Genomic DNA, 27,775 nt, shown 5'->3' with positions numbered 1-27,775 from the left:
AAGAAGACAGGTAGCACGATGGACTGATTGAGGTGAAAGGCTGAAACCACCTTGGGAAGGAATTTAGGATGGGTGCGCAGAACCACTTTGTCATGGTGAAAAACAGTGAACGGTGGATCGGCGACCAGTGCATGCAGCTCACTGACCCTCCTGGCAGAGGTGATGGCAATGAGGAAAAGCACCTTCCATGTGAGAAGTTTGAGCGAGGTAGTAGCAAGAGGCTCAAAGGGGGGTTTCATGAGGGCTGACAAAACCACATTGAGGTCCCAGATGACCGGGGGAGGCTGAAGAGGTGGTTTGATATTGAAAAGGCCTCTCATGAACCGGGAAACCAGAGGATGAGCCGTGAGGGGTTTTCCAAGGATAGGCTCGTGAAAAGCAGTGATGGCACTGAGGTGGACTCTGATCGAGGTAGACTTGAGACCAGCGTTAGACAGAGAGAGCAAATAGTCCAGTACAGTCTCCACCGCCAATGAGGTGGGATTGTGATGATGCAGAAGGCACCAAGAGGAGAACCGGGTCCATTTCTGATGGTAACATTGGAGTGTGGAGGGTTTCCTGGAGGCATCCAAAATGCGACGGACAGGCTGAGACAGGTTTTCTGGAGAGGTCAGCCCGAGAGAAACCAAGCTGTCAGGTGGAGGGAAGACAGATTGGGATGTAGCAGAGACTGATGTTGCTGCGTAAGCAGAGAAGGAAATACAGGAAGAGGAATGGGCTCCCTGGAGCTGAGTTGAAGTAGGAGGGAGAACCAGTGTTGCCTGGGCCACCGAGGGGCGATGAGAATCATGGTGGCTCTGTCCTTGCGGAGTTTGAACAGGGTCCGCAACATCAGAGGAAGTGGAGGGAAGGCATAGAGGAACCGATCCGTCCAGTCGAGTAGGAATGCATCCGGGGCCAGACGATGTGGAGAGAAGAGTCTGGAGCAGAACTGGGGCAGCTGATGGTTGTGAGGAGCTGCAAAGAGGTCCACCTGCGGAGTGCCCCAGCGAGCAAAAATGGAGTGGAGAGTGGGAGGATCCAGGGTCCACTCGTGAGGTTGAAGGATGCGGCTGAGCTGGTCGGCCAGGGAGTTCTGTTCGCCCTGGATATAGACCGCTTTGAGATAAAGATTGTGGGCTGTGGCCCAGGTCCAAATGCGGAGGGCCTCCTGACAAAGGAGGCGAGATCCGGTGCCGCCTTGCTTGTTGATGTAGTACATGGCGACCTGGTTGTCCGTGCACAGGAGGAGAACCTGAGGATAGAGAAGGTGCTGGAAGGCCTTGAGAGCATAAAACATGGCTCTGAGTTCCAGGAAATTGATGTGATGTTGACGCTCCTGGGGGGTCCAGAGTCCCTGGGTGCGTAAATCCCCTATGTGAGCTCCCCATGCATAGGGGGAGGCATCTGTGGTGATGATCATGGAATGAGGGGGTGGATGCAAAAGGAGGCCCCTGGAAAGATTTGAGGAGTTCAACCACCATTGAAGAGATCGCTGAAGAGACGATGTCACAGAGATGGGATGAGAAAGAGGATCCCTGGTCTGTGACCATTGGATGGCGAGGGTCCATTGCGGTATCCTCAGATGGAGTCGCGCCAGAGGAACTACATGGACTGTCGAGGCCATGTGACCCAGAAGAATCATCATCTGGCGAGCAGGGATGGATGGGTGGAGGAGCACCTGTCGACAGAGGTGAAGCAGTGTCCGGTGCCGGTCGGCGGGAAGGAACGCTCTCATGAGGTTGGTATCGAGAAGTGCTCCGATGAACTGAAGGCGCTGCGTGGGAAGCAGATGCGACTTGGGATAATTGATCTCGAACCCCAAGAGATGGAGGAAAGAGATGGTGTGGTGAGTTGATTGCAGCACAAGTGGAGAGGTTGTTGCTTTCACCAACCAATCGTCCAAGTAGGGGAACACTTGTAGGTTGTGTGACCTGAGACAGGCCGCTACCACAATCAGGCACTTGGTGAACACCCTGGGTGATGATGCGAGACCAAAGGGTAGCACTTTGTACTGATAGTGGTGATTCAGTATCTGGAATCGGAGGTAGCGACGTGAAGCCTGATGGATTGGGATGTGAGTGTAGGCCTCCTTGAGGTCCAGGGAACATAGCCAGTCGTGTTGAGACAGAAGAGGATAAAGTGTGGCAAGGGAGAGCATTCTGAACTTCTCCTTGACCAAACATTTGTTGAGGTTCCTGAGGTCTAGGATAGGACGAAGATCCCCTGTTTTCTTGGGTACCAAGAAGTAGCGGGAGTAAAATCCCTGACCTCTTTGGTCTGGTGGAACTTCTTCGATGGCATTGAGAAGGAGGAGGGATTGGACCTCCCTGAGGAGGAGTGGAGTTTGGGAGGAGTGATTAGAACCCACAGGTCTGATGTGATGGCCTCCCAGCGTCGTAGAAAGATGGTGAGGCGGCCCCCGATAGGTTGAGGCAGAGGCAGCGAGGGTTGGAGACTGGCTATGCCCTGGAGAAAGGAGTCAAAAGGGCTGAGGAGGCTTAGTTTGAGGGAGAGGCTTGGCTGTCTGGTGAGATTGCGAGCGAGCCTGAGAGTGTTGTTGTTGTTTTTGGCGAGGCCGACGAGATTGCTGTTGAGGAGGATTAAGTGGCCTAGCAGAAAAACGACGTTGGTAAGAAGACTGAGGTCTGTATGGTCGTGTAGGCGGAGTCTTCTTTTTAGGCTTAATGAGGGTGTCCCATCTCGTCTCATGAGCCGAAAGTTTTTGTGTGGTGGTGTCCAGAGACTCCCCAAAAAGTTCATCACCAAGACAAGGCGCGTTGGCAAGGCGGTCTTGGTGGTTCACATCCAGATCGGATACCCTCAGCCAGGCAAGGCGTCGCATGGCTACTGCCAGAGCAGAGGCTCGGGAGGAGAGCTCGAAGGAGTCATAGATTGAGCGTACCATGAATTTCCTAAGCTGAAGGAGGAAATCTGTTGCTGAAACAATGGAACCTTGCGTTCAGGGATATACTTTTGCAGAGCAGAAAGTTGTTGTACCAGATATTTCATGTAAAAAGAAAAATGAAATGAGTAATTGTTGGCTCTGCTAGCCAGCATGGCATTCTGGTACAAGCGCTTTCCAAATTTATCCATTGTTTTACCCTCTCTGCCAGGAGGGGTGGAGGCATAGACACTGGAACCATGAGATTTTTTGAGAGTGGATTCTACCAGGAGGCTCTCATGTGGCAACTGGGGTTTATCAAATCCCGGGATAGGGATGACCCGGTATAAACTGTCCAGTTTCTTAGGGGCACCCGGAACAGTAAGGGGATTCTCCAAGTTTTTATAAAACGTCTCCCGTAGAATATCATGGACGGGGAGTTTGAGAAATTCCTTGGGGGGTTGATCGAAGTCCAAGGCTTCTAGAAAGGCCTGGGACTTCTTGGAATCGGACTCAAGTGGGATGGAGAGAGCCCCAGACATCTCCCGAAGGAATTTAGTAAATGAGGACTGCTCGGGTTTGGAGGTGGATTCAGCCATGGAGGGTTCCTCATCAGTGGAAGAGGCATCCTCCTCGGTACCGAGTGGGGATTGCTCCCATAAGTCAGGGTCCCTGATGGCCGGCTCAGCATGGCGGGTTTTAGAAAGGGACTTGCCAGATCTCATGGATACGGTGCCGGGAGATGAAGACCGGTGTCGATCTTTGTCCCGGGAGGAGTGGTGCCGATCCCGGTCCCGAGACGATCGATGTCGATCCTGGGGCCGGGAGGGGTCCTCCGCCGTGCAGGTCTGGAGTGTAGGCTGTGCCGATAAGACCGGCATCGAAGTGTTCATCGGTACCGAGGGGGTGGCCACTGGCGTAGTGGTGCGAGGCTCGGGCCGGACCGGTACCGGAAGGAGTGGTGCCAGCAGGGTTGGAAGCAGTTCCTGAAGCTGGTGCTGTAGCTGTTCCTGTAATTTGGTCTGGAGGATGGCCGAGATACGGTCCTCCAATGGGGGCACCGGTACCGTTTTACTTTTCTTCGGTACCATAGGTGCCGCTCTACGCTCCGGTGATGAGGAGGCCGATGAAGAGGCACTCACCGTTATCGGAGCGGAGCGCTTACGGGACTTGCGGGACGTCGGAAGGACCGGTGTCACCGCCGTGGCTGGAGGGCGCTCGAGGGAAGTGGAAGGCTTCTTAGCCGGCTTACCTGGCGCCATCGACCCCGCAGAAGGATCAGGTGGTGTCGATGTTGACGGTGCCGATTTCGGCGGTGCCGTCGACGTCGGGGTCGGATCCATAGCAGAACCGGTGCCGAAGAGGAGATTCTGCTGTATTTGTCTATTTTTAAGTGTGCGTTTTTGAAGAGTCGCGCAGCGGGTGCAGGTGTCAGCCCGATGTTCCGGACCCAAGCACTGTAGGCACCAGTTGTGTGGGTCCGAAAGGGAAATCGGGCGTGCACACCGCTGGCACTTCTTAAAACCCGGCTGAGGGGGCATGAAGGGAAATACGGCCTCCGCGAAATCAAAGCCGGAGGCTTGTATGATGGCAACAGGCCCCGCCGGGGCCGGTTGAAAAATAAAGGAAAAAGAAAGTTTTTTTTGTTTTTTTTTACCAATCAGAAAGAAAACAGAAAACCCGAAGGAAAAAGCAGAAAAAATCAGAAATAACGCGAGCGGGAAGGCAAAAAAGGAGTGTTCAACAGCCGTTGAAACCACATGCGTCTTCTTCGCTCCGCGGAAACGAAGAAACTGGAGACCACGCACTCCTCCGTCGGGCGGGAAGGCACTCGCGCATGCGCGGTGCGGCCAACTAGAACTTTCTAGTTAAAAAGGTCCGTACCGGGGCTCCGTCGGTGACGTCACCCATACGTTAAGAATATGCTGCCTGCTTGTCCTGGGATAATACCAGATAAGATCCTTTCTCCAACCATATCCAACAAACAATGAGAACCACTTTTAAGAAACGACTTCCCTTCCCTCTCTGTTTTTTTCCTTCCCCTCTTACCTCTCTTTAATTTTTATTTTTTGATGTAATTTAAAATCTCCCCCTCCCCTAGCACCTCTCGAATCTATCTTGTTCGATGTTTCTGTCCTTGTCCTGTCCACATTTTGCCCTATTTTATTTTTATTTTATATGTTAAATTTTAGCATTATAAACCGACCACCTGTCGATGGTCGGTATATGAAATTATAAATAAACTCACCAAAGTGATTGTGACCAGAAAGACCGCCTTAAGTGTCAAGTTCAAAAGAGATGCATCTTTGAGAGGCTCAAACGGAGCTTTAGAGAGGCTGGAGAGAACCACCTTAAGGTCCCACGAAAGAAAAGGTGGCATGATCGGTGATTGGATCCGAAGCGTCCCATTCAGAAATCTAGTGATGTCTGGATGCAAACGCCAGTGAAGGTGTACAATCTCGAGCTCTAAAGCAAGAGATCCCAGTGACTTGAATTCGAAGGGAAGCTACGGTGAAGCCCTTGTCTAGACCCTCCTGGAGGAAGGCCAGTACTACGGACACCGGAGCCGAATATGGTTCCACACTTTCCTGGACACACCAATGCTAGAAAGACTTCAATGCCTTAGTATAGTCGACTTCTTGGACTTGAGAAGAGTAGCAATGACCACATCCAAATAGCCTTTATGCTCTAGCGCTTCACGCTCAAAAGCCATGCCAAATTTCGGTCCTCGAGGGCTACAATCCAATCAGGTTTTCAGGATTTCTCCAATGAAAATGCATGAGATCTATTTGCATGCACTGCTTTCATTGTATGCTAATAGATCTCATGCATATTCATTGGAGAAATCCTGAAAACCCGACTGGATTGCAGACCTCGAGGACTGCCATTTGACACCCCTGTTCTAGACAGACAAGCTGGACAGACCTGAAACAAGAAGCTATGCCCTTTGCGAAGCTGCTTTAGTTCTTCGTACCATGGCCTGAGAGGCCAATCTGTAGCCACCAGAATTATGCTGCCCTGATGGGCCACGATCTGCTGAATGACTCGGCCTATCATGGGCCAGGGAGGAAAAATGTACAAAAGAACTCCCTGAGGCCATGGCTGGACTAGAGCATTGAGACCCTTGCTTCCGGGCTCTATGACTGAAGAATCTGTCAGCTTTCTTGTTCCTTGCCGTTGCCATGAGGTTGAAGTGAGGATGACTCCAGTGCCAATCTATGTCCTGAAATGCCTCCAAGGATAGCATTCACTCTCCTGGATCCAAGGTCTGTCTGCTGAGGAAGTCTGCCTGAACATTGTCAACTCCCACTACATGTGCTGCCTAGAGCACCTGAAGATGACGCTTCACCCAGTGGAAGAGCATATGGGCTTCCAGAGCTAGAGATGCACTCTTGGTACCTCACAGGTGACCGACATATGCCACCACTGTCGCATTGTCTGAGATTTGATTGCCTGGCCTTCCAGCATCCACTGTAGATTCACCAGAGCCAAATGAATGGTGCACAGTTCCAGTCTGTTGATTGACCACTTCTTCTGGGATGGCATCCAATGCCTCTGAATCAGGCACCAATTGCAATGGGCTCCCCAGCCTCAGAGATTGGCATCAGTCATGACTACCATCCAGAAAGCGATTCGCAGAGGCATGCCCAGGATAGGGTCCGAGGCTGTAGCCACCAATTCATGCAGGTTCGGGCCTCCAGATTTCAAGGTAGGCATATCTGGAGTTCTGAGGCGACCAAAGGGAGAGCAGCACGTGCTGGAGGGGGACGCATGTGAGCACTCACCCAAGACACTACATTAATTGCAGCCACCATAGACCCCCAAGACCAGGCGATAGTCCCATGCCAATGGAGCACTTTTGTCCAGAAGACAGGAAATCTGAAAGCATGACTTCTGTCTGCATGCCTCTGGTAGATAAACACCGCGTACTGCCATTTCAAACAAAACACCCAGATACTCCAGGGACTGCATCGGCATCAATGGCTCTTCCTGTAATTCACGATCCAGCCTAGGTCTTCCAGGATTCGTAGAGCCCGATCCACAGTCTTCTGACCTTTGGAAAATGAGGAAGCTCTCATCAGCCAGATGTCCAAATAAGGTTGAACCTGCAAACCCATCTTGCGCAGATAAGCTGCCACCACCACCACCACCTTGGTGAAGGTGCAAGAAGCTGTCACCAGCCCAAAGGGAAGGGCTGAAAATTGATAATGATTTTCCAGCACGTGAAATCTGAGAAATTTTCTGTGGCCTGGGAAGGTGGGAATGTGCAAGTAGACCTCTGTCAGATCCAGAGAGGCTAAAAACTCCCCTGGAGCAACTGCCACTATGACAGATCAAACCATTTCCATGCGGAAGCATGACGCTTTGAGTGCAGCATTCACGTGCATAAGGTCCAGAATGGGTCTCCAATCATCGGAGCCTTTCTTTGGCACAATGAAATATATGGAGTATCCGAAATAGCCCAAGGCTCTAGGCCTAACAGTTGCTGCACTGTGGCTTGTACCTTGACAGCGTAATTTGGGTGTCCCACCAAAGCGTCCACAAACCAATCTGTCAGAGGTCGTGCAAATTCCAGCCAGTAACCGAACTGGATTATATCTAAGACCTATGCTAACAGGAACATGGAGAGTCGGGAAATAGAGGACTGGTTATGTCTGGGTCCTGAGTATCTTAGCCTGTAGCCCTGGGAAGCTCTCTGCAATGTTGAGCTGGAATATTGCCGATAACACCTGGAGCCACGAAAATTAGACCTCCCAGAGCCTCTAGAGGTTTTGGGTCTGCTGTTAGGCAAGGTCTTAGGGTACCTGTCCACTACATAAGATCATCCAGGCCTTTGCCAAACAACAACTGCCCCTTAAAGGGAAGCCTTGCAAGAGTAGCATTAGAGGTGGCATCACCAGCCCAATGTCTGATCCAGAACATTCTGAGAGCAGAGATCGAGTAAGCAGATGTCTTGCCTAGGATCTGAAAAATATCATATAGGGCGTCAGCCACATAATCCATTCCAACCAACAAAAGTTAGAGAGGAGGCTCAACAGCCTCAGACTCCAAAGTGCGCAGTCTAGATAAGCAAGTGCAAGTGACAAAGGACACTGCCGAGGTCGCATTGACTCCCAGAGCCACTGCCTCAAAAAGCCTCTTGAGAATAAGAACATAAGCAATGCCTCCGCTGGGTCAGACCTGAGGTCCATCGTGCCCAGCAGTCCGCTCATGTGGCAGCCCAACAGGTCCAGGATCTGTGCAGTAATCCTCTATTTATACCCCTCTATCCCTTTTTCCAGCAGGAAATTGTCCAATCCTTTCTTGAACCCCAGTACCGTACTCTGCCCTATTACGCCCTCTGGAAGCGCATTCCAGGTGTCCACCACACGTTGGGTAAAGAAAAACTTCCTAGCATTCATTTTGAATCTGTCCCCTTTCAACTTTTCCGAATGCCCTCTTGTTCTCTTATTTTTCAAAAGTTTGAAGAATCTGTCCATCTCTACTCTCTCTATGCCCTTCATGATCTTATATGTCTCTATCATATTCTCTCTAAGTCTCCTCTTCTCCAGGGAAAAGAGTCCCAGTTTCTTCAATCTCTCAGCATATGAAAGGTTTTCCATACCTTTTATCAGATGTGTCGCTCTCCTCTGAACCCTCTCGAGTAACGCCATATCCTTCTTAAGGTACGGCAACCAATATTGGACGCAGTACTACAGATGCGGATGCACCATCGCCCGATACAACGGCAGGATAACTTCTTTCGTTCTGGTAGTAATACCCTTCTTGATTATACCTAGCATTCTATTCGCTCTTTTAGCGGCCGCTGTGCACTGTGCCGTCGGCTTCATTGTCAGGTCCACCATTACCCCCAAGTCCCTTTCTTGGGTACTCTCCTTCAATAACATCCCTCCCATCGTATAGCTGTACCTCGGGTTTCTGCTTTCCACATGTAGTACTTTACATTTCTCAACGTTGAACTTCATCTGCCATCTCGTCGCCCATTCCCCTAATTTGTTCAAGTCCCTTTGCAATTCTTCGCAGTCCTCTTTAATCCGAGCTCCACTAAATAGTTTGGTGTCGTCCGCAAATTTTATTATCTCACACTTCGTCCCTGTTTCTAGATCATTTATAAATATATTAAATAGCAGCGGCCCAAGCACCGAGCCCTGCGGGACACCACTCGTGACCCTCCTCCAGTCCGAGTAGTGGCCCTTCACTCCTACCCTCTGTATCCTAAAGCAGTGGTTTTCAACCCTGTCCTGGAGGACCACCAGGCCAATCGGGTTTTCAGGCTAGCCCTAATGAATATGCATGAGAGAGATTTGCAGATAATGGAAGTGAGAGGCATGCAAATCCGCTCCATGCATATTCATTAGGGCTATCCTGAAAGCCCAATTGGCCTGGTGGTCCTCCAGGACAGGGTTGGGAACCACTGTCCTAAAGCATCAGATCACCTTCACTCGGAAGAGACAAGTGCTTGGTCACTTGAGCCACCAGGGAATCCACCCTAGGTGAACTGAAAAGTTGCTGACAATCTTATGCCATAGGATACAAATGGGACATTACTCTCACTCCCTTAAAAGCCCCCTCCAGAGCATCCCACTGCTCCGAGATGAGAAGATTAATATCTGGATGCCAGGGAAACGCTGTGGACTGAGCCCCCATTCCACACATGAAAGAAGAGAAGGAAGACAGAGCTGATTGCATGTCTAAATGCAACTCCTGTGATGACTCTGAAATAAGATCTATCAAGGCCTCAGACTTAAAAAAAAGCGCAGAACCGAAGGATCATCCCCCAGCTCAAAAACCAGTGCAGGATCCTGAGAGCCAGCATACATGCCCTGGTCTCCATATAAGGGATCTGCAAAATGGTCATCATTGTCAATATCTGCAGGAGCAGAGTCTCTCAAATCAGGAACAGTGGCAGACTGCGACGCAGATGCGCCCTGGAGGCAAGGCCAATGGGAGACAAGCTCAAGGTGTAGCTAGACTGCACAGGCAGAGCATGGTGTTCATGACAGCATTCCACAAAAGTTTAATGAAATCTGAGAAAGAATCCGGAGCATGGAGCTTAGAGTCACCCTCAGATGGCTTAAGCTTGCATTTTCTGGGAATCATTCCAAGGCCTCGAAAATAGCGATGGATGCCCAAACGGGCTAGCCGTCCTTTTAGTCACCTGCTTAGATAAGGGAAAGGCTAAGCTTGTTATTTCCACCTCACCTGCTTGCACTATGTGGCACGTGGCGCAAGGACACTCCTGAGGTGCAAATTTGGCACAATATAGGCATGACTTCATGTTATCAGCACCCAAGGACTCCATCCTACCAAGAATTGAGGCAAAAATTGCAGTTGTAACAAAGCAGGGAACTTCTGAAAAAAACTGCTAAAATCAAAGATGGCTGCTGCTACAATTTTTGAACCAAAAATGCTATTTTAACCCCTTAAATAAAGTACAAAAACAGTGATTTTAGAGGTGGGGAACACAGGGGAACCTGCAGCAAACTTCATATTTGCAAATTTCATATCCTCCCCAGGAATCACTCCTGTGCTGGAAATGTGCTGCAGCCTGCCACAGCTCTAAACAGTAGCTGGATAGAGAAGTATCACTGCTTCGAATTGGAAATGCCTCACTGAAGTTTATCTTCGGCCTGCCAGTCAGATGTGAAGCATGACCGCACCCCCCATCCCCGAGGACCGTGGATATGCAAACTTAGAAGGGGAGGGGTGAGAGTGAAAAATGCAGCAGTCACCCTACAAGACACCGCGGAGCTTCTGATGGATACCTAACAGCCTGCACTCAAACCCATGTTTGGCAGTGGGTGAGAAAAAAGCGGGGACGTTCTCAGGCTCCAAAGATCCTTATGCAGGCTGGCTAACAGGTACCATCAGGGATTTGCCTGTCAGCTGCAGACCAGAGTCTGCGACTTCTCTTTACAGGCCAAATGGATAAAGCTCTGAGCACTTAAATACCAAAGACTTTGAAAAACACCAAAGAAAACAAGAAAACAGAACAAAAATACTCCTTCTGGCTCACGTGCAGAAGGGGAAAACTGTAGGTGGCAGCAGAGCTCCCTGTAAAGTAGAACAGAATCAAAGTAATAAATCCGGAGTGGATTCCTTCTGCAGATGGCTCGCAGCCATTTAGAGAGAACCTTCATGTCTAGAATGACTCATCTATTGCACTGGAAGAAGTATGTATCCTGGTTATATACAGAAACTATAATTTATAATTGTGTGCGAATGGTAGAATTACTCCTTAGGGAATTCCACACAAAAAATTCAAAATTCCACACAAAAATGTTTCAAATTTTAAAATTCTTTACATTTTATTTGTGAATGTTTTGATCAGTATTTCCCTCATTATAAGGCCCGACATACTACCTAAACCAGGGATGCCCAAATGGTCGATCGCGATCGACCAGTAGATCGCAAAAGAAACGCGAGTCGATCGCGTTGCCTTTGCGATCTTGTTCTTCCTGCCTCCCCAAGCCAGGCCAGGCATGTACAAGCGCCGGACCCACAAGTCTTCACCTCCGACGTCAATTCTGACGTTGGAGAGGAAGTTCTGGGCCAGCCAATCGCTGCCTGGCTGGCCTGGAATTTCCTCTCCGATGTCTGAATTGACGTCGGAGGTAAAGGCTTGTGGGCCCGGCGTTTTTATGCACCAGGCCTGTCTCAGAGAAGCAGAAAGAAATCGTCGTGGTGGCTTGGAGGTGGGGCGGCCGCAGATAGAGAGAAAGAATTGGGGAAGTGGAAATCAGCGCGATGGTTTGGGGGGGCAGGGGGAAGAGAGAAAGAAAGACAGGCAGGCAGGGCAAGAGAGAAAGAGACAGACAGGCAGGGGGAGAGAGAAAGACAGAAATAAAGAAGGGGGAAGGGGAGAGAGAAAGAAAGAAAGAGAGACAGAAAGAAAAGAGGAGGGGCAGAAAGAAAGAAAAACAGAAAGAAAAAAATATTGGATTTACAGAAAAAGGAAGTGCAACCAGAGACTCATGAAATCACCAGACAAAAAGGTAGGAAAAATGATTTTATTTTCAATTTAGTGATCAAAATGCGTCCGTTTTGAGATTTTATATCTGCTGTCTATATTTTGCACTAATGGTTTTAGCATCGGCAGCAGTGAGGGGCATTCAGCGCAGCTCCCTGTGCTAAAAACTGCTATCACGGTTTAGTAGAAGGGGAGGGGGTATATTTGTTTTATTTTTGTATAGTTGTTACTGAAGTGACATTGCATATTTTAGTGTCATCTGCCTTGACCTCTGAAAAAAAAAACCCCGAATACAAATGAAATGATAATTAACATTTTCTCTGCCTACAGTGTGCCTTGTGTTTTAGATCATTTTGACTTGGTCATTTTAAAAGTAGCTCAAAAACCAAAAAAGTGTGGGCACCCCTGACCTAAACTCTCTCTTGTTCCCATTCCTCTCCCCCACCCCTCAGCCTTCCCTGCACCCTCCCCCCCATTCTCTCTCCCTGCAACTCATACAAGCAAGACCCCCCCAGTCCTGTGTATTTCAAAGGATCCCTTTAATGAACATACTCCAAAATTCCTAGACATATTCCCCACCTCACCATCTTTCGCCCTCCTCACACAAACCCCACCTCAAACTTATCTCAACCTCTTCTTTTTGTCTCCCCTCCACCTAGGGCACCCCCCCAGCCTTGTTCCAGCAACCCCTACCTCCATGGCTCATACTTCTCCAGTTTGCTCCAGTGAGTAAACCTTTCCTCCTTCCCCTTGCTCCGACTCCTATACCTGTGGGACATCACACGCAGCTTTCTCCAGCAATCTCCACCCCATCTTCCTCTGTTGACCTGTACCCTCTGCAGCACATCTTTCCCCCTTGCCCCCTGCTTGCTCCAGCTGCCCTTACCCCTCTCCCCCCTCCCTATCTCGCTCCAGTGACCTTCTACCACAAAGTACACTTCCCTCCTTTTTGTTCAAGCTATTCCACAGTTCTCTAGCTCAATCTGCTGTTTTCCTTCCTATCTTGATCATGGTAGCAAGAGGAGGAGGTAAACAGCTTTGCATTGGGCCATGTCCTCCTCCTATGCCATCTGAGGCCCATGCGAGGTTCCACTGATCAGTAGTCTTAAGACAGCAGAAGAGGAGGGTGTGTGCAGCTATTTACTTCCTCCTCTTGCCACCTTAATTTCTCCAGGAGAGGGACAAAGAAGGATATTGATGATAGTGCCTGCACAGAACTCCCCTAGGAGTAGAACTTCTAATCTTCCCAGAAGCCAACAAAATATTCCCCTGGTTTTCTTTTGCCTAAAGCACTAAGGGCCCCTTTTACTAAAGTTTAGCATGCACTAACATAATTAGTGCACACTGGAGAATGACACGGGGACAAATTTGTCCTCATCCCCGCAGGAACTCAATTTCCCTGTCCCATCCCCGTGAGTTTTGCCGGTGTCCCTGTCCCATTCCTGTAAGCTCTGCCTTAACCGTACAAGCCTCGAACACATTATTTTAAAGTGTTTGAGGCTTGTGCAGATGAGGACAGAGCTTGCAGGTACGGGGAAGGGATAGGAAAAGAACTTGCCAGGATGGGAACGGGAAAATGAGTACCTGTGGGGACGGGGAAAAATTTGTCCCCGTGTCATTCTCTAGTGTGCACTGAATGCTAAGATTTAAGTGTCTGTATTCTGCCACAAAAACTTGATGATGTTCATCAAGTTGCTGGGACTTGAACATGAGTCGATGCTACATAACAAGCTTTAGTAAAAGGGTCCCTAAGTTACAGAAGAAGTGAAATTATTGACTTGAATGTTCACATTTATCTATGTATAAAAGTAACAGCAGTAACTCCCATTACAGTGGGGCTCTATTATGAACTGAAGCTGGTTTAAGATAAATGAATAGTGAATTTCACACCATGACAAGCTAAAGCAAAGGGGAGGATTAAAGAATAGGATAAGTTTTACAAGAAAAAAAATATTGCCCTTCATTCTATACATATTGTATTTAGAAATATAGGACAACTTGTAGATTTCAGTTGCCCTGTTTTTGATAACTGTATTCAGCTTATTAATACTCCCTTCAGCATAGTATTTCAGGCAACTCTTTTAGATAAACATTTTACAAGCTGGATGAAGGACTTTATTCCTTTTATATTCCTATAAGGACAATAGGGAGTTTAACCCTAACACTTTACTGTATCTGCAGTCATGATTTTCCCTATCTAGTTTTCAATATAACAGACTAAGGCCCTCTTTTACAAAGGCGCACCCATAGGATAACATGCAAGCGTTAGCGTTTAGCGCGTGCTAAAAACCTTAGCGCACCTTTGCAAAAGAGGGGGGTAAGCTGTTCTGTGTGGAAAATGATCAGAAGTGCTCAGAGGTTTGGGCGCTGAAACAGCTGCTGTGTCACTGGTCAAGATGGTGTAAAAAGAGAGTGACATGCCACTGTTTTCTTAGAGAAGTAAACATGGTGAAATGCCACTAGGCACACATCCTTTATCCACCAACAATCGGAATAAATTTCATTTCCACTTGTTAAAATGAAGTACAAATTTCTGCTAGATGAAATGCTGCTGGAGAAAACTGGATTCTTTATAGGCTGTGCTACCAGATTAGCATTAATTATCTTACTGGTGTAAGCTCAGTTGCTGCCTGAAGAGTGCTGTTTCAAGTGGGGGTAACAATTCATTTGAGTGGAGAGGAAGCCTAAAGGTTTAGTGGGCTGAGACCCAGGGGAAACCAGGTTCAATCCCCACTGCAGCTCACTGTGACTCTAGGCAAGTCACGTCCTCCCTTGTCCCAGGCACAAAAACTAAGATTGTGAGCCCAGTAGGAATAGAGAAAGTTCCTGTACATATGTAAACCCTTTTCATTATACCACAACAAAGTCAGTGTATAAAATGCATCCAAGGGGCCAGTGTACTAAACTGTGTTAACAATTGTTAACGTGCATAAATGCAGTGTTAATGAGAAACAAATGAGGCACACATTAGCTCAGATGGTAAATTATACATGTACATGCAGACATCACTAAAACTTAACTACACTCCCCAGGGTGTGCTTTACTAGCAATCAGCTGTTCTGCATACTTCTACATCCTGTTATCCCATCAGCATAGGTTTCACACTAAAACAGTCACAAGCTAGTTTACATCTCTTAACAGCTTACAATCAATATTACAGGCATTTAACATGTGATAACACCTGCAATAGTGTTAGGGCATTTTAGTACACTGGCCCTTAAGTTACCCTCTCAGTAAAGCAATGATACTTACCTGTAGCAGGTGTTCTCCAAGGACAGCAGGCATATATTCTCACATATGGGTAACGTCATCTATGGAACCCGGTACGGACACTGCCAAGTGCACTGTCACGTTAAGTTTTTTTAGACAGTGCCCATACTTCATGCGTGCCGGTGCCTTCTCGCCTAACATCAGCTCGCAGGACCATCAGTTCAGTATAAAATGCTAAGAAGTCAACTAGGGGAGGTGGGTGTGTTGTGAGAATATATGCCTGCTGTCCCTGCAGAACACCTGATATAGGTAAGTATCTTTGCTTTCTCCAAGGACCAGCAGGCATAATAATATTCTCACATATGGGACTCCCAAGCTGCCAGGTTCATGGCTCCAAAAAGGGATAATGGTTATATTGCATGAGCCTGTAGAAACCCTAGAGGGTTGGAGGGAAAGTTAGCACTCAGGAAGTAAAAAGATTCTGCAGAACTGCCTAGTAGAGAATGACCCGGTCCCCGCGGATAATAATCCCATGCCATTTTCTAGTGTCTATTTCAACCTCAGTCCTTCTACACCAGCATTCTTCAAAGCAAAGCTTGTGGGTCAGTGGTTGTGGCCATTCGTACTCCGATTGTTCCCTCTCTCCTTAAAGAATGACATGAAGATGGTTTCCCGCGGTTATCCGTGGGGACGGGAACGGTGATGAATTTTGTCACCGTGTCATTCTCTACTGCTTAGCCAAAACAACTGTCTCTCCTGGAGTTTTGTTCCAAACAGTAGTGAAAGGTGAAAGTATGAATTGAGGACCAAGTGGCTACTTTGCAAATGTCCTCAATGGATGTAGAGCTGAAATGAGCAACTGAAGCAGCTATAGCCCTGTAATGTCAACCCAGCCTGAGTATATGTGAAAGAGATACAGAAAGATCAAAAGCCAGAAAAGGCTGGGAGGAACTTCTATGTGCCAATGCCGGGTTTATAGGAGGATGAGTGTCGGGTTCTGAGTCCCCTGCCATGCTGGATGCCGATGCTGATGTTTTCAAACTGGAGTTTCTGGGCTTTGAGTGACCTCTTTTGCATAGAGAGCACAGTTATATCCCGATGTTCAGGACCCAGACAGTGGACACCCCAATTATGTGGGTCAAAGACTGAGAATAGTCCAATTACATCGAGAGCATTTTTTGAAACCGCTCGGTATTACCTTTGACATAGAAGGGAAAATGGCCAATGCTAAATGAAAGGGCTCAATGGTCTGGGGAGCTTGAGTAAAAAGTGTCCTGAAAACAATCGATGCTTTTCAGCTCCATGGAAAACTAAGAATTGACGGTCCCATGAGCTGATATTGGGCAGGAAGGAACCGGCACACTTGTGGTATGGGCACTGTCTAAAAAATTTGAAGTGACAGTGCACTAGGCAGTGTCTGTACCAGGATCTGTGGATGACATCATATTATGTTTGCTTGTCTTCAGAGAATTGTATTTACTTCCTTCAATCTTTTGATCATATATAAAGAAATTATTTATTTCAAACTTTCATTTGCTGTCTTTCTTAGAAAAAAATGAAAACAGCTTATATAGAGAATATTTAGATAATTCTTATGAAGGGTAACATGGCCTACAAAGAAGTCACTTATTTTTTTAAAAAAAAGCATTTCTGTTTAGCGTTCTGTCTAGTTTGCCAGAAAAAGGACATGGCCTTACCATTGCAGCTGCAGCAGTCTGGTTCACCTGGTGTTGAGCTGCCTTGATTTTGGCTTGCAGGTGTGCAGGGGGGTGAAAGTACTTGCATTTCTCCCTAGAGCATCGACCCTTGATATAATCCATACAAACTGTAACAGTGTTTTCATTTGTGTCTATCATCGCAATATCTATAGGGTGGGCATAGCGGCAGTCATTCTCTCCACGGGTGCAATTTCCACGCTGAAACTCTCGGCAAACCTTTAAAGAAAAACAGCAGAGCATTCCATGTGGTGTCTATATACTCTTGTAATTCTATTTTGGAAAGACAGTATTAGATCTGAGAAACAGCTTAAAACTAACCAGAATCGATTCTGGATTCAATCCCCCACATGCTATTTATCTTTACATACTTCAAAGACTATCAGATGCACAATTACAATTTTTGAACTATTTGTGACATATTGAAAATATGGGGGTTGATATTCAAAGCACTTACACAGAAAGCACCAAGTGCTGATCCACAAAATGGCTTTCTTTAAAAATTCCCAGCACTTATATGGATACAATTTTGCCATTTAATAATTATACTGCTAAGAAGAGCTAGAATTAAGGATGAGCTAGGGACAGGCCAAATGTTTCATGGATAGTGCCAATACTAAAAGATTAGGTTCTAACCTGGATAATCTTCTTTCTGTTAATATCCATAGGAGTGTGTACATTAGGTGATTATCCCTTGGTTATGAGTTGCTTGCAAAAGGATGTCAATCACATCTTTCAGCTACTTCTCCTTCACCAGTGGAGTATAGTGCCCTCTTCAGTTTATACCAAAGCAATCGATCTCCACTATAACAGAAGAAAACAGGAGGAGGAGAACAGGGAACTTCCCTGAAGGCACAATAAATTTCTGTTCTGCTCTGTAACTCATGAAAAAGAACAATAATTAGCATGAACTTGCAACACAGAGGTACGAATGAACCAACCTACTGTGTGCAACTAGCACCAACATATATGGAGCTCCAAAGCTCAACAAACTAATTATTTTATTTGCAATTTCTGGACTTGCTTCTTGTACATTAATGACATGGAAATATTTAAACGTCTCTATCATATCACCTCTCTCACTTTTGTAGAAAAGGCAACAACCAAAGCCAGAAGGATGCTAGTGCAGAGGAATGGCCAGCAGGAAAAAAGGGTGGGCATAATGCCCCTGTATAAGTCTCTGGTGAGGCCCCATTTAGAATACTGTGTGCAATTCTGGAGCCCACATCTTCAGAAAGACATAAACAGGATGGAGTCAGTCTAGAGCAGGGATGTCCTTGCTAGGTCAGGTTTTCAGGATTTCCACATTGAATATGAATGAGATCTATTTGCATACAATGGAGGTATGCAAATAGATGTCCTGCATACTCAATAGTAAAATCCTGAAAACCTGACTCAATTGTGGCCCTCGAGAACCAAGATTGGATAACCCTGGTCTAGAACATGGCTACAAAATTGGTCAGTAGTTTCCATCGTAAAGGGTGTAGGGACAGACTTATAGACCTTAGTATGTAAACTGGAAGAAAGGCGGGAGAGAGGGCATCTCATTATTATGTAATGTGGGGTTACCTATTTAACACTGCTGTAGGGCACTGCACCAGCATTAGAGCTCTTTAAGACATGTTAAGGGAGAAATAATGTGAGTTAGTGCCCTAATACAGCTTGATAACTAGAAAGGAAGAAGCACAGCTGTGATAACATCAGGAGAGAGAGAGTGAGCCTCCTAGGGGGATGACTGAATTTTGCCAACAAGAAAAAAAATAAGTAATTTTAGGGGAACATTCCCTTGCTCTTCAAACTTGGACTGAGATCCACTCTGGCAGATTCTCCCCAGGCCCTGCACCCATCCAGGATTAGCCTTGCATGTTGCACCTGTAGCAAATTTGTTGTGTAGCACCCCCTTAAAGATGTTATATGAATTCTTAAATGAGCAACTGAACTGTGTAAAAAAAGAAAGAAAGAAAAAAAAGGTTATGTAACTTTCTTAAAATAATTCATATTTCATGTTTTCTTCACATCTGTGTACTGTTGAGATACCTGGACTACATTCTACACAAAGCACACCCTTGTTTAGCACCTCCATAGGGATTTCTCATTCCATGCATAGTGTATAGCTACCTCCAGTTTATCGGTCCGTATCAATTTCTGACCAGCAGAGCCTCCTGGCACTGTAACAGTGGGATTCCCGGAAACCAGGACAGGCGTATTTGGTATAAGCTCTGCAGGAACCAAGCCCATCCCAGGAGAAACATGGCTTAGGTAAGGGCTGAAAGCCATGGTGGGGCTAGTTGCAAGCGTTGGGGTCACAGGGAATGTAGTCTGTAAAGAAAAAAACGTGAGCATAGCCAGTCATAAACAGAATCAATATTGTGACTTGAACAATCTACACAACTGGATACATTTGAAACTTTCCAGGGGGAATATTGGGTTCTTTCTTTGAAACCTGTTGCTGCATATTGTGATCTTGAGCAAGACACTCAACCTTCCATTGCCTCAAGAACAAACTTAGGGGATGATTCTATAAAGCGGTGCCCAAATGAAAGTGCAACAAAGAAGTAGGCCTAGAGCTGATTCTATAACAGCGTTAAGGTATGCCTATTCCATTATAAAATAGCAACACTAAGGGCTCCTTTTACAAAGGTGCGCTAGCGTTTTTAGTGTGCCCTAAATTGCCCCGCGCGCTAACCCTGCACTGCGTGCCAAAAACTAACGCCAGTTCAATGGTCAGTGTCTAGCGTGCGCTAAAACCGCTAGCACAGCTTAGTAAAAGGAACCCTAAGCCACTTTGGTGTGCCAAAATGCAGGCATAACAGCTTACATCAGGTCAATGGCAGGCATACTGTGGCACCCTAAGTATGCCTTGCAATGGGTGGATTGATGCTGTTCTAAAAGATGCATGCCATGCCATGACACACCAATGCTCTACCCACTGGTAAAGCCCATTTGTTGTTATACGCCATGCCACTAAGCATGCAACTTTATAGAACAGCGCCTAAGACATATGTGTGTAAATGCTAATGTATGAAATCATTCATGTGTGTACATCAGAATTTCTTTTGGCTCGCTTCACACGTTCATTTTAATATTTATAAAATGCATTGGAACTTGTTTTTTTTTAATCATTTTCAATTTTAGAACTTTTTAATGCATATTGAATTCATAGGTTAACCTGTGTTAAACATTTTTGAGCTCGACAGTCAGACCACAGGAGACAACCCAGCTATCTCCTGTGGTCAGTGGTAACATAGTAAAATAGTAAATGACAGCAGATAAAGACCTGAACAGTCCATCCAGCCTGCCCATTAGTTATTCTCATCAAAAATATATAATAACTTTATTCTTCTATACCGCCACAATCTCTGAACTGATTAAATTAACTTGTCTCTTCTATGATATTTCTGGGCCAAAGACTAAAAAGTCCATCTGCTATTGTCCTAGGTTCAAACTGCTGAAGTTGCCATCTAAGCTCACTCCAGCCGAGGGCAGGATTAACCAATAGGCCAAGTAGGCATGTCACTAGGGCCCGAAATGGTCAGGGGGGCCCGATGAAGGAGGGTATCAACATTGTTTTTTCCAAACGGCGATGGGCCCCTCCAGCATCGATCGGCAACGCACACCCCCCCCCCCCCCGATCGGCAATGCGGGCCCCACCCCGATCGGCAACCCTCCCCATCGACGGAAAGTAAGACAAGCAAACAACGTGGGTAAGAAAGTCAACGGGAACTGTAATTTTGCAAGCGGTGCTGCTTGCCCAAAGCTTCCCTCTGACGCAGCTTCCTGTTTCCGCCTGGGCGCACGGTGGGGGTGGGGCAGGGGGGCCCACTGTACTTGTGTGCCTAGGGGCTCTCGACAGATTAATCCTGCCCTGCTCCAGCCTACCCAACCATCCCGTTGTTTGCAGGATATCTACTGTAAAGTCTGGCCAGTAACGTCCTCATGTTCCAAGTTAGTGGAGTTCCCATCGATGCCCTCCCCAGCCCATCCTACACCGAATCACCACATATGGGACACAAACCGTACAAGTCTGTCCAATAAACCTGGAAATTCAGTGCCAGGCCATATCCAGCACTGGCACTGAATTTTCAGGGGAGGGTTTGGGAGGGGGGAGTCTTAAAAACATAAGACAGTTAAGAAGATATTCACAGGCTGGCTGGCTAAGTTATAGCGGCCCAAAACAGACCTGTTATTTATGCCGGACTAGCTGCTAACTAATACTATAAACTCCTCTACGTTTGCCAAAAGGTGCTTAAAAAGATACAAAAAAGAAGGCAAAAAATGTCAGTAAGGACTCTATGAGTGTGTCTATCAGCTAATCACTACTGACAAACCAAACCACACAAATACCAAATGTCAATTAAGGAGTAGGGACGCTCTCAGTGTGAGGTTATTAGCGACGGGAGAACAAACTCCAGCGCTTCCACTTACAAAGACGGAGGTGAATCACCCCGCCTGCACACCATCATTGGGCGTCCCTAGTGTGCAAAATCAACTGTGCAGAATTAATAACAATAAATAAGTCACAAACAGTGAACTAGTGAGAGAGTGAATCAAACTGAAAACCCACTCATAGAGTCCTCCCCAGCCTAATCCCCAAGATGCAAAATGAAACCACAGCCAACTTAGCTTTTAAAGCGAGCCAAATGAAGTCAATGAGAATTGCAGGAGACCAGAATAGTCATTGGATCAACCGGTTTCGGGTGAAATCCTTCATCAGGATCTTAAGGCTGGAGCAGAACCTGGACTAGCTGCTAAGGCTCTGATTCTAACAATGGCACCGTTAATTAGGCAGCAGTAGGTGCTTTACTGCTGCCTAACTTAATTGTTTTAATTGGTTCAATCAGCGCAGTAATTGACTGCCCTGATTAAAAACCATCATAATGCCATTTTTTTTAAAAAATAGAGATGCCAAAAACGGTGCCGTTGTCCCAACTAAGGAGGTGCCTTTGGCGCCTAAGGCTACTTTAGGGGTGGTTAACACCTTAGGCGCTGTTAGGTGTCTCTGTAGACGCGATTCTCGTCAAAGAAGGCACCGGAAATGTAGGCCTTTAAACCCCGACTTACATTTCCAGTACCTACCCTTCGCATAGCTGCGATTCTCCAAACGGCACCAATGTGTGACTGACTTGTGACCAGTGCTGCTTTTGTAAGCAACTGCTTACGATTATGGCACCATTTGGAGAATCTGGCCTTACGTTCTTTTTTTTTTTTTTTTTAATCTTTATTGATTTTTAATCTAAAACAATGTCATACAAATGAACAAACAGTAGGTATTACATACATTACACTAATATCTGTACAGGTAACATATATATCATTCAAGATTTTCAGTTTTCCTACATATAACAATAACATAATATAACATAATATATAGTATAAATGAAGAATAAAGTTACCCAAATGTCACCATCAATATTTATTCCCCTCCCTCCAACCCCCCACCCCCCATGGATGTGTAAAGGTGAATGAACAAAAGGAAAGATAAGATAAATACGTTCTAATATTCAGTGGCCATTTTGCAGGAGTCCTTCCTGTCTGGTTAATTAGCACTGAATATCAAGTAGTTAGCAAAAATATCTGGGTGGCAACACTTACTAAATGGATAAATGTCACAAAAAGATATTCATATACTTCAGGCATTAAACTTTTCAAAAAAACTTTCTTAAGGTGAATAACAAATATAATCTTCACATCACAGTACCTTAAGCTCTCCACTCACAGACCTCGGCGGTGCTGCTGTGTGTTTTAAATTTTTTTTTACACACAGACAATAAACACCAGAATCGTCATCAGTCTCATTGGTCTGCATTGAAACGGCAGACTAAGGGAGAATTTCCTTGAAACAGCTTTGGCAAAACATAGTCCTATTTTGGAATATGATCCCCTAGCCGCGTTAGAAATAAGATGAGTATTTAGCTAACTATTTAAAGTTAAACTAATGTAAAGTATATTTAAAAGCATTTTGAGACCGATGACAATTCTGGTCTTAATTGTGTGTAAAAAATATAAAACACACCGACAGCACCGCCAAGGTCTGTGAGTGGAGAGCTTACGGTACTGTGATGTGAAGACAAAAAGATATTCCGCAGCACTATCTGGACAGTCACTGTGTATCTTTACAGACAGCTTCAGCATCATCCAGATAGTGCCGAGATGATCTGGGGGCAGAGATACAAGTTATCCGGATAACACACACATATAATATATGCATGCGTGTAGTACAGATATATCAAAATTATTAACGTACATCTCGTGGATGTGCATTTATTTATTAGTGCTTCATGAAAATATTGAACCTATGATGATCGGCATTTTTATCCGACACTGGCCACCACAGGCCAACCTATTCCTAATATTCAGCAGTAGCAAAAGCATTTGGATAGTGGCTGACGCTGAATATCCAGATAGAGAAGTGAGTTGGGCCCTATCCAGATAGCAGCTATGTATATATACATAGACACACACACACAGAGTGGTGTAGTGAGATTGAGAGGCGCCTGAGGCAGTGGCGCCCCCAGCCCTCTTTTCTGCACCCCCACCCCTGCACACATCTTCCCTGCCCCCCCTCTCCCCCACTTCTGTGCGCGCGCCGCTTCCCTTCCCTCATACCTCTGTAACATTTCTGGCGGAGCAGCAACCCCCAACCTGCTGTCGCGCCTGCATGGGATCTCCCTAGGCGCAGGTCCAAGAAGTAACGTAAGAAGAGCAAACAGATGTGACAGTAGCTTGGGGGTTGCTGTTTGTGCCAGGAACATTAGTGGTATGGGGGAAGGGAAGCGGCACGTGGGAAAGGGGTGGAGGACGGGTGTCATGCCCCTACCACGATGGCGCCCGGGGCAGACTGCTCCCCCCTTACTACACACAAACACACATGGTATCTAGAAAAAAGGGAACCCTTACATAGTTTAAAAATACTTTGCAATTGTTTAACCATTTAGAATGACATTTGAAAATACATTAGTATAATGGGGGTGTCCAACCCATGGTCCCTCAGGTCAGAATCTGACCCTCTAAGTGCTTTATTTCTGGCTCTCGGAAGCATGACAATTTTTGTGGTGCTTACAGTGGGATTTCTCCACCATAACTTGGCTCTCTGTAAGCTTGAGCCACGCGGTGCTGAAAGTTTGGATTGGTGTTGCAGTTTCAAGTCTCATGAGACTTGAACCCATTAGACCAACCTGAACTTCCAGCACCACACAGCTCAAGCTTGCAGACACAGCCACATTGCAGTGGGGAAGCAGAAATCCTGCTGTTTCTTCTACAGCTGAAGCCAGGTGAGGGGAAAGAGACTGGGTGAAGATGAAGGGGGTACAAGATAGAGAAAGACAGAGAGACACGTTGAAGGCTGGGGAGGGGACAACGTTCCATTGTACTTTGCCACTATTTGACGAAACATGCGGCAAAATATGATGGTGTATGTTTTTTGTCCTCCAAATGTTACAAAGCATACAATGTGGCTCCCGATAGAAAAAGACTGTACAAGCTTGGTATAGTTTTTTTTATTCTTAGTAATTCATAATATGTGTTCAACATGTCCTCCTTCAACCTTGACACAATCACGAAGTCTTCAACACCACTGAGCAGTTGGCTCAATGAATTTTAGGTTTTTATTAATTAAGACCTTGACCATTTTGTGAGCCTGATGCACCCGGAGTTCCATCATGTTGAAAAATAAAGTACCCAGAAATGCGTCAAATTTCAGGCAGAAGTTTCTGCTGCAGCAGGATATTTTGGGGTTCTTTGCAAAAATGTTGGGGGCTTGTGTTTTTTCTGGACACCATGTGTATCTTGTACAACGCTACATTATTGTACGATAATGTTCTCTTCTGCACAAAGACTACATGAGAAGACCTTGTGACTTACAATGGGTTGTAACTGTGTGCCCGGTAACATGAACTGCATCTGTTGCGCAAGCATGGCCGCTGCTGTCTTTTGCTGGATAAGATTGTTGCGACCATTGATTTCAAGCTGTGTTTTTAAGTGCGGGGGAGGATGGAGATATTTGCAGTTCTCTCTAGTACATCGTCCCTGAAAAGCAAAACAAAATTTTAGTCAATCTTCTAATTAAGATGTCCTGAAAATGTTAAGTGATATGTTGAAAATCCGTTCCAAGCCCACCCTTGGTGGACAAAAGCATTATGTATTAAATTCATATTTGTTTGATTCTCTAAAACACATTTTTATGATATATACCAATAAGCTAATTTCATATCAGGGTGCCTATGTGTAAAGTCAAAAAAGATATCTATTTTATAAAAGCAAAAGCAATATTGACACAATGCATTTGTATAAACTAGGTTCCTACAACAACAACTCCCCCACCCCCAAATAGCTCATGCAAATTTATACCTGCTCTGAAGATGGTGTAAATGTGAACTTGACCTCTATGAAGGGCTGCTGAAAAGTTCTCAATCCAACCAAGAATAGAATGAATAACTTATAAGTTATTCCATGCTTTTCTTGACACTTTTCGTTTCATTTCATTTGCAAGTTTAATGGCTCTACATCATTCTCTTCTTGGTTGGGCTGAGAACATTTCAGCGGCCCCTTACATAAAGGCAATTTCTATAATCTAGGTGCTCACATTCACAAATATGCTGTGCACATAAATATTTAGAACGCTTGCATTTTTTTTCTATTTTAGCATTTTTGCTTAACTTACATACTCTGTTTCCCCGATGGTAAGACACTGTCTTATTTTTTTTGGAAGGCCAAAATATGCTCTAGGGCTTATTTTCGGGGGGATGCCTTATTTACCCATGAAGAAGACTACAGTACACAGTTATTGTTGAAAAAAAACAGAATTTTATTACGTTCGCGATAGGTACGTTCGCAATGCGTTCGTTGGAGGAAGAAAACGGTCGGCTGAAGAATCGGTCGGCCGAAAAATCGTACCGTGTATGGCCAGCTTTATCCATCATTCTAAAAAGGGGGGGGCTGTCTTATTTGATGGCCCTGCCTTATCATCGGGGAAACAGGGTAGCGACAGAGTTGGGAAAAATCATTTTAACGAAGATTCCAAATCAAAATCAATAAGCCAGTTGAGATTTCAAATCCAAAATTGGCAGAGCAAGGCACTACTACTAAAAATAATTGCCAATGGGACAAGATTATAGACTGATCCTGGTGACCCTGGGCAAGTCACTCAATCCTCCATTGCCCCAGGCATATTAGATATATTGCGAGCCCAACTGAACAGATAGGGAAAATGCTTGAGTACCTTATTGTAAACTGCTTAGATAACCTTGATAGGCGGTATATAAATACCTAATAAAATTAAACAATCCTTCAATAGTGATAAGCATGGATGTGTGAATTACAAGTCCATATATGGCAACAATTAATATATAAATAGGGTTTATGAATTTTGGTAGTTTAGGCTTGAGTTTAGACCTCATCAGCGTTATTGGCCATCATACTAATAAATCCATAAATCTTAAAATTTAATCAACTACTACTATTTATCATCTCTAAAGTGCAACCAGGCATATGCAGTACTGTATATTAAACATGTAAGAGACAATCCCTGCTTGACATAGCTTATAATCTAATCAAAATAGACAAACGGAACAAGCAGGAGTTAGGGAATTTCCCACAAAGAGAATGATAAAATAGACACTGGTATTTTACAAGAGTTAGAAATTAAAAGCAGCCTTGAAAAAGTGGCCTTTTAGCCTAGATTTGAATACTGCTTGACATACAGACTCAGGCAATCTGTTCCAGGCATACAGTGCATCAAGATAGAAGGAATGAAATCTGGAGTTAGCAGTAGAGGAAAAGGGTTCAGATAAGAGACACTTACCTGATGAGTTCCTGGGGGGAGGAGTATAGGGAGAGATAAGAGAGGAGAGATACTGAGGAGTTGCAGAGTGAATGCACTTATAAGTCAATAAGAGGAGTTTAATTTTGAAAAGGGCATTCCCTGTGGAGCTTTTCTCTCAAAGACTGCTGTCAGGGAGCCCCTTCTCAACCTACTTGGCAGATGCAAAAAAGAGAAGAAAGCAGGAAGGCCATACCACCACCACCTAAATTCCTCATAAGTTTTCCCTGCTGAGAGCCAGGGCAAATTTAATGGGTAACCCTCCATTTATGCACAGATATCCCTTTGAAAATTGTTCTCTGTGATTTTAGCTGTTTTATCTTTCTATGGACCAGAAGCTTGTTCTTTCAAAATACTTATTTTTTTCTCATTATTCATCTTTATGCTGTATAATTCACTCTCTGTAAATGCAATGGTCTGGTGAACAGGAAGTATGCATCAAAAACTTATTCAGTTTACACAGATACTTAGTTAAACAGACTCCACTATGTGATAATACATTGCACAGCTCTTTTACAACTGTTTCCACAGAACAACAAATCTGCTTTCAAATCAACTTTAAATATATTCCAGGATGAGTAAAGAAAATTTGGTAGGCTTTTTGAAACTTAATTTTAAGCTCGTGGGAAACGGAATTTAGATGAAGATTGTATTAACACAAGCACTCTTTCAGTAATATGAAAGATGAGCTTTATAAATCGAAGACCCCCATCTCAAGGTCAACAAGCTCCTGATTACATAGGCTGTTATAAAATTAAATGCTGAAAGGTGGTAATTGGGGAAAAATGCTACAATCACAATAAATTGCAATTCCAACTACTCATAATTTTTGTAGGGCAAACATATGCAAATTTCCTTTCACTCTTTTTCAGTCTGGATGCTGAAGAGACTATTCCCTGCAGCTATCTGTGGACCTAATGAGTAAAAAGATACAAGTGCTTCTTCAGACTGTAAAAAAAAATGAAGCCTGATTTTGCAGCCTTTTCCATAAACTCCAAGGATAGCAAATGCAAAACCATACTGTGAAAGTCTAATAAAGATAGCTGAAAATATTTACATGAATGACAAAAATGTACTGTTCATCCCGCAACTTGAAGCTATTCAAGTTAGCAAATGTTCTATCTTAAAAAGAACAAAGTGGAATAGTCTCTGGATGTCACAGGAACCGTAGGTTAAAAAATATTTTACTGTGAATAAAC

General features: G+C 45.2%; 1 protein-coding gene across 11 annotated transcripts in view; it reads right to left on the bottom strand.

Moving 5' to 3' along the window:
• MBNL3 (muscleblind like splicing regulator 3) overlaps positions 1-27,775 on the bottom strand; it is a 293,323-nt gene that overhangs the window by 61,037 nt on the left and 204,511 nt on the right. For all 11 annotated transcript variants that reach the window (XR_004539476.1, XR_004539477.1, XM_033944821.1 and 8 more), the window contains 3 exons: positions 24,620-24,784; positions 18,878-19,078; positions 16,742-16,978 (listed from right to left, as the gene is read on the bottom strand). Coding sequence is in view for 9 of the 11 variants with exons in the window: in XM_033944821.1 (XP_033800712.1) it covers positions 16,742-16,978; positions 18,878-19,078; positions 24,620-24,784 (603 nt within the window). In the remaining 2 variants the exon portion in view is untranslated. The remainder of the gene's footprint in view (positions 1-16,741; positions 16,979-18,877; positions 19,079-24,619; positions 24,785-27,775) is intronic.

Source organism: Geotrypetes seraphini, chromosome 5, assembly GCF_902459505.1.
Source record: "Geotrypetes seraphini chromosome 5, aGeoSer1.1, whole genome shotgun sequence".
In the NCBI taxonomy this organism is placed as follows: Eukaryota; Metazoa; Chordata; class Amphibia; order Gymnophiona; family Dermophiidae; genus Geotrypetes; species Geotrypetes seraphini.
Note: the sequence above shows the minus strand (reverse complement) of the source record. Positions and strands in the feature narration are given on the sequence as shown.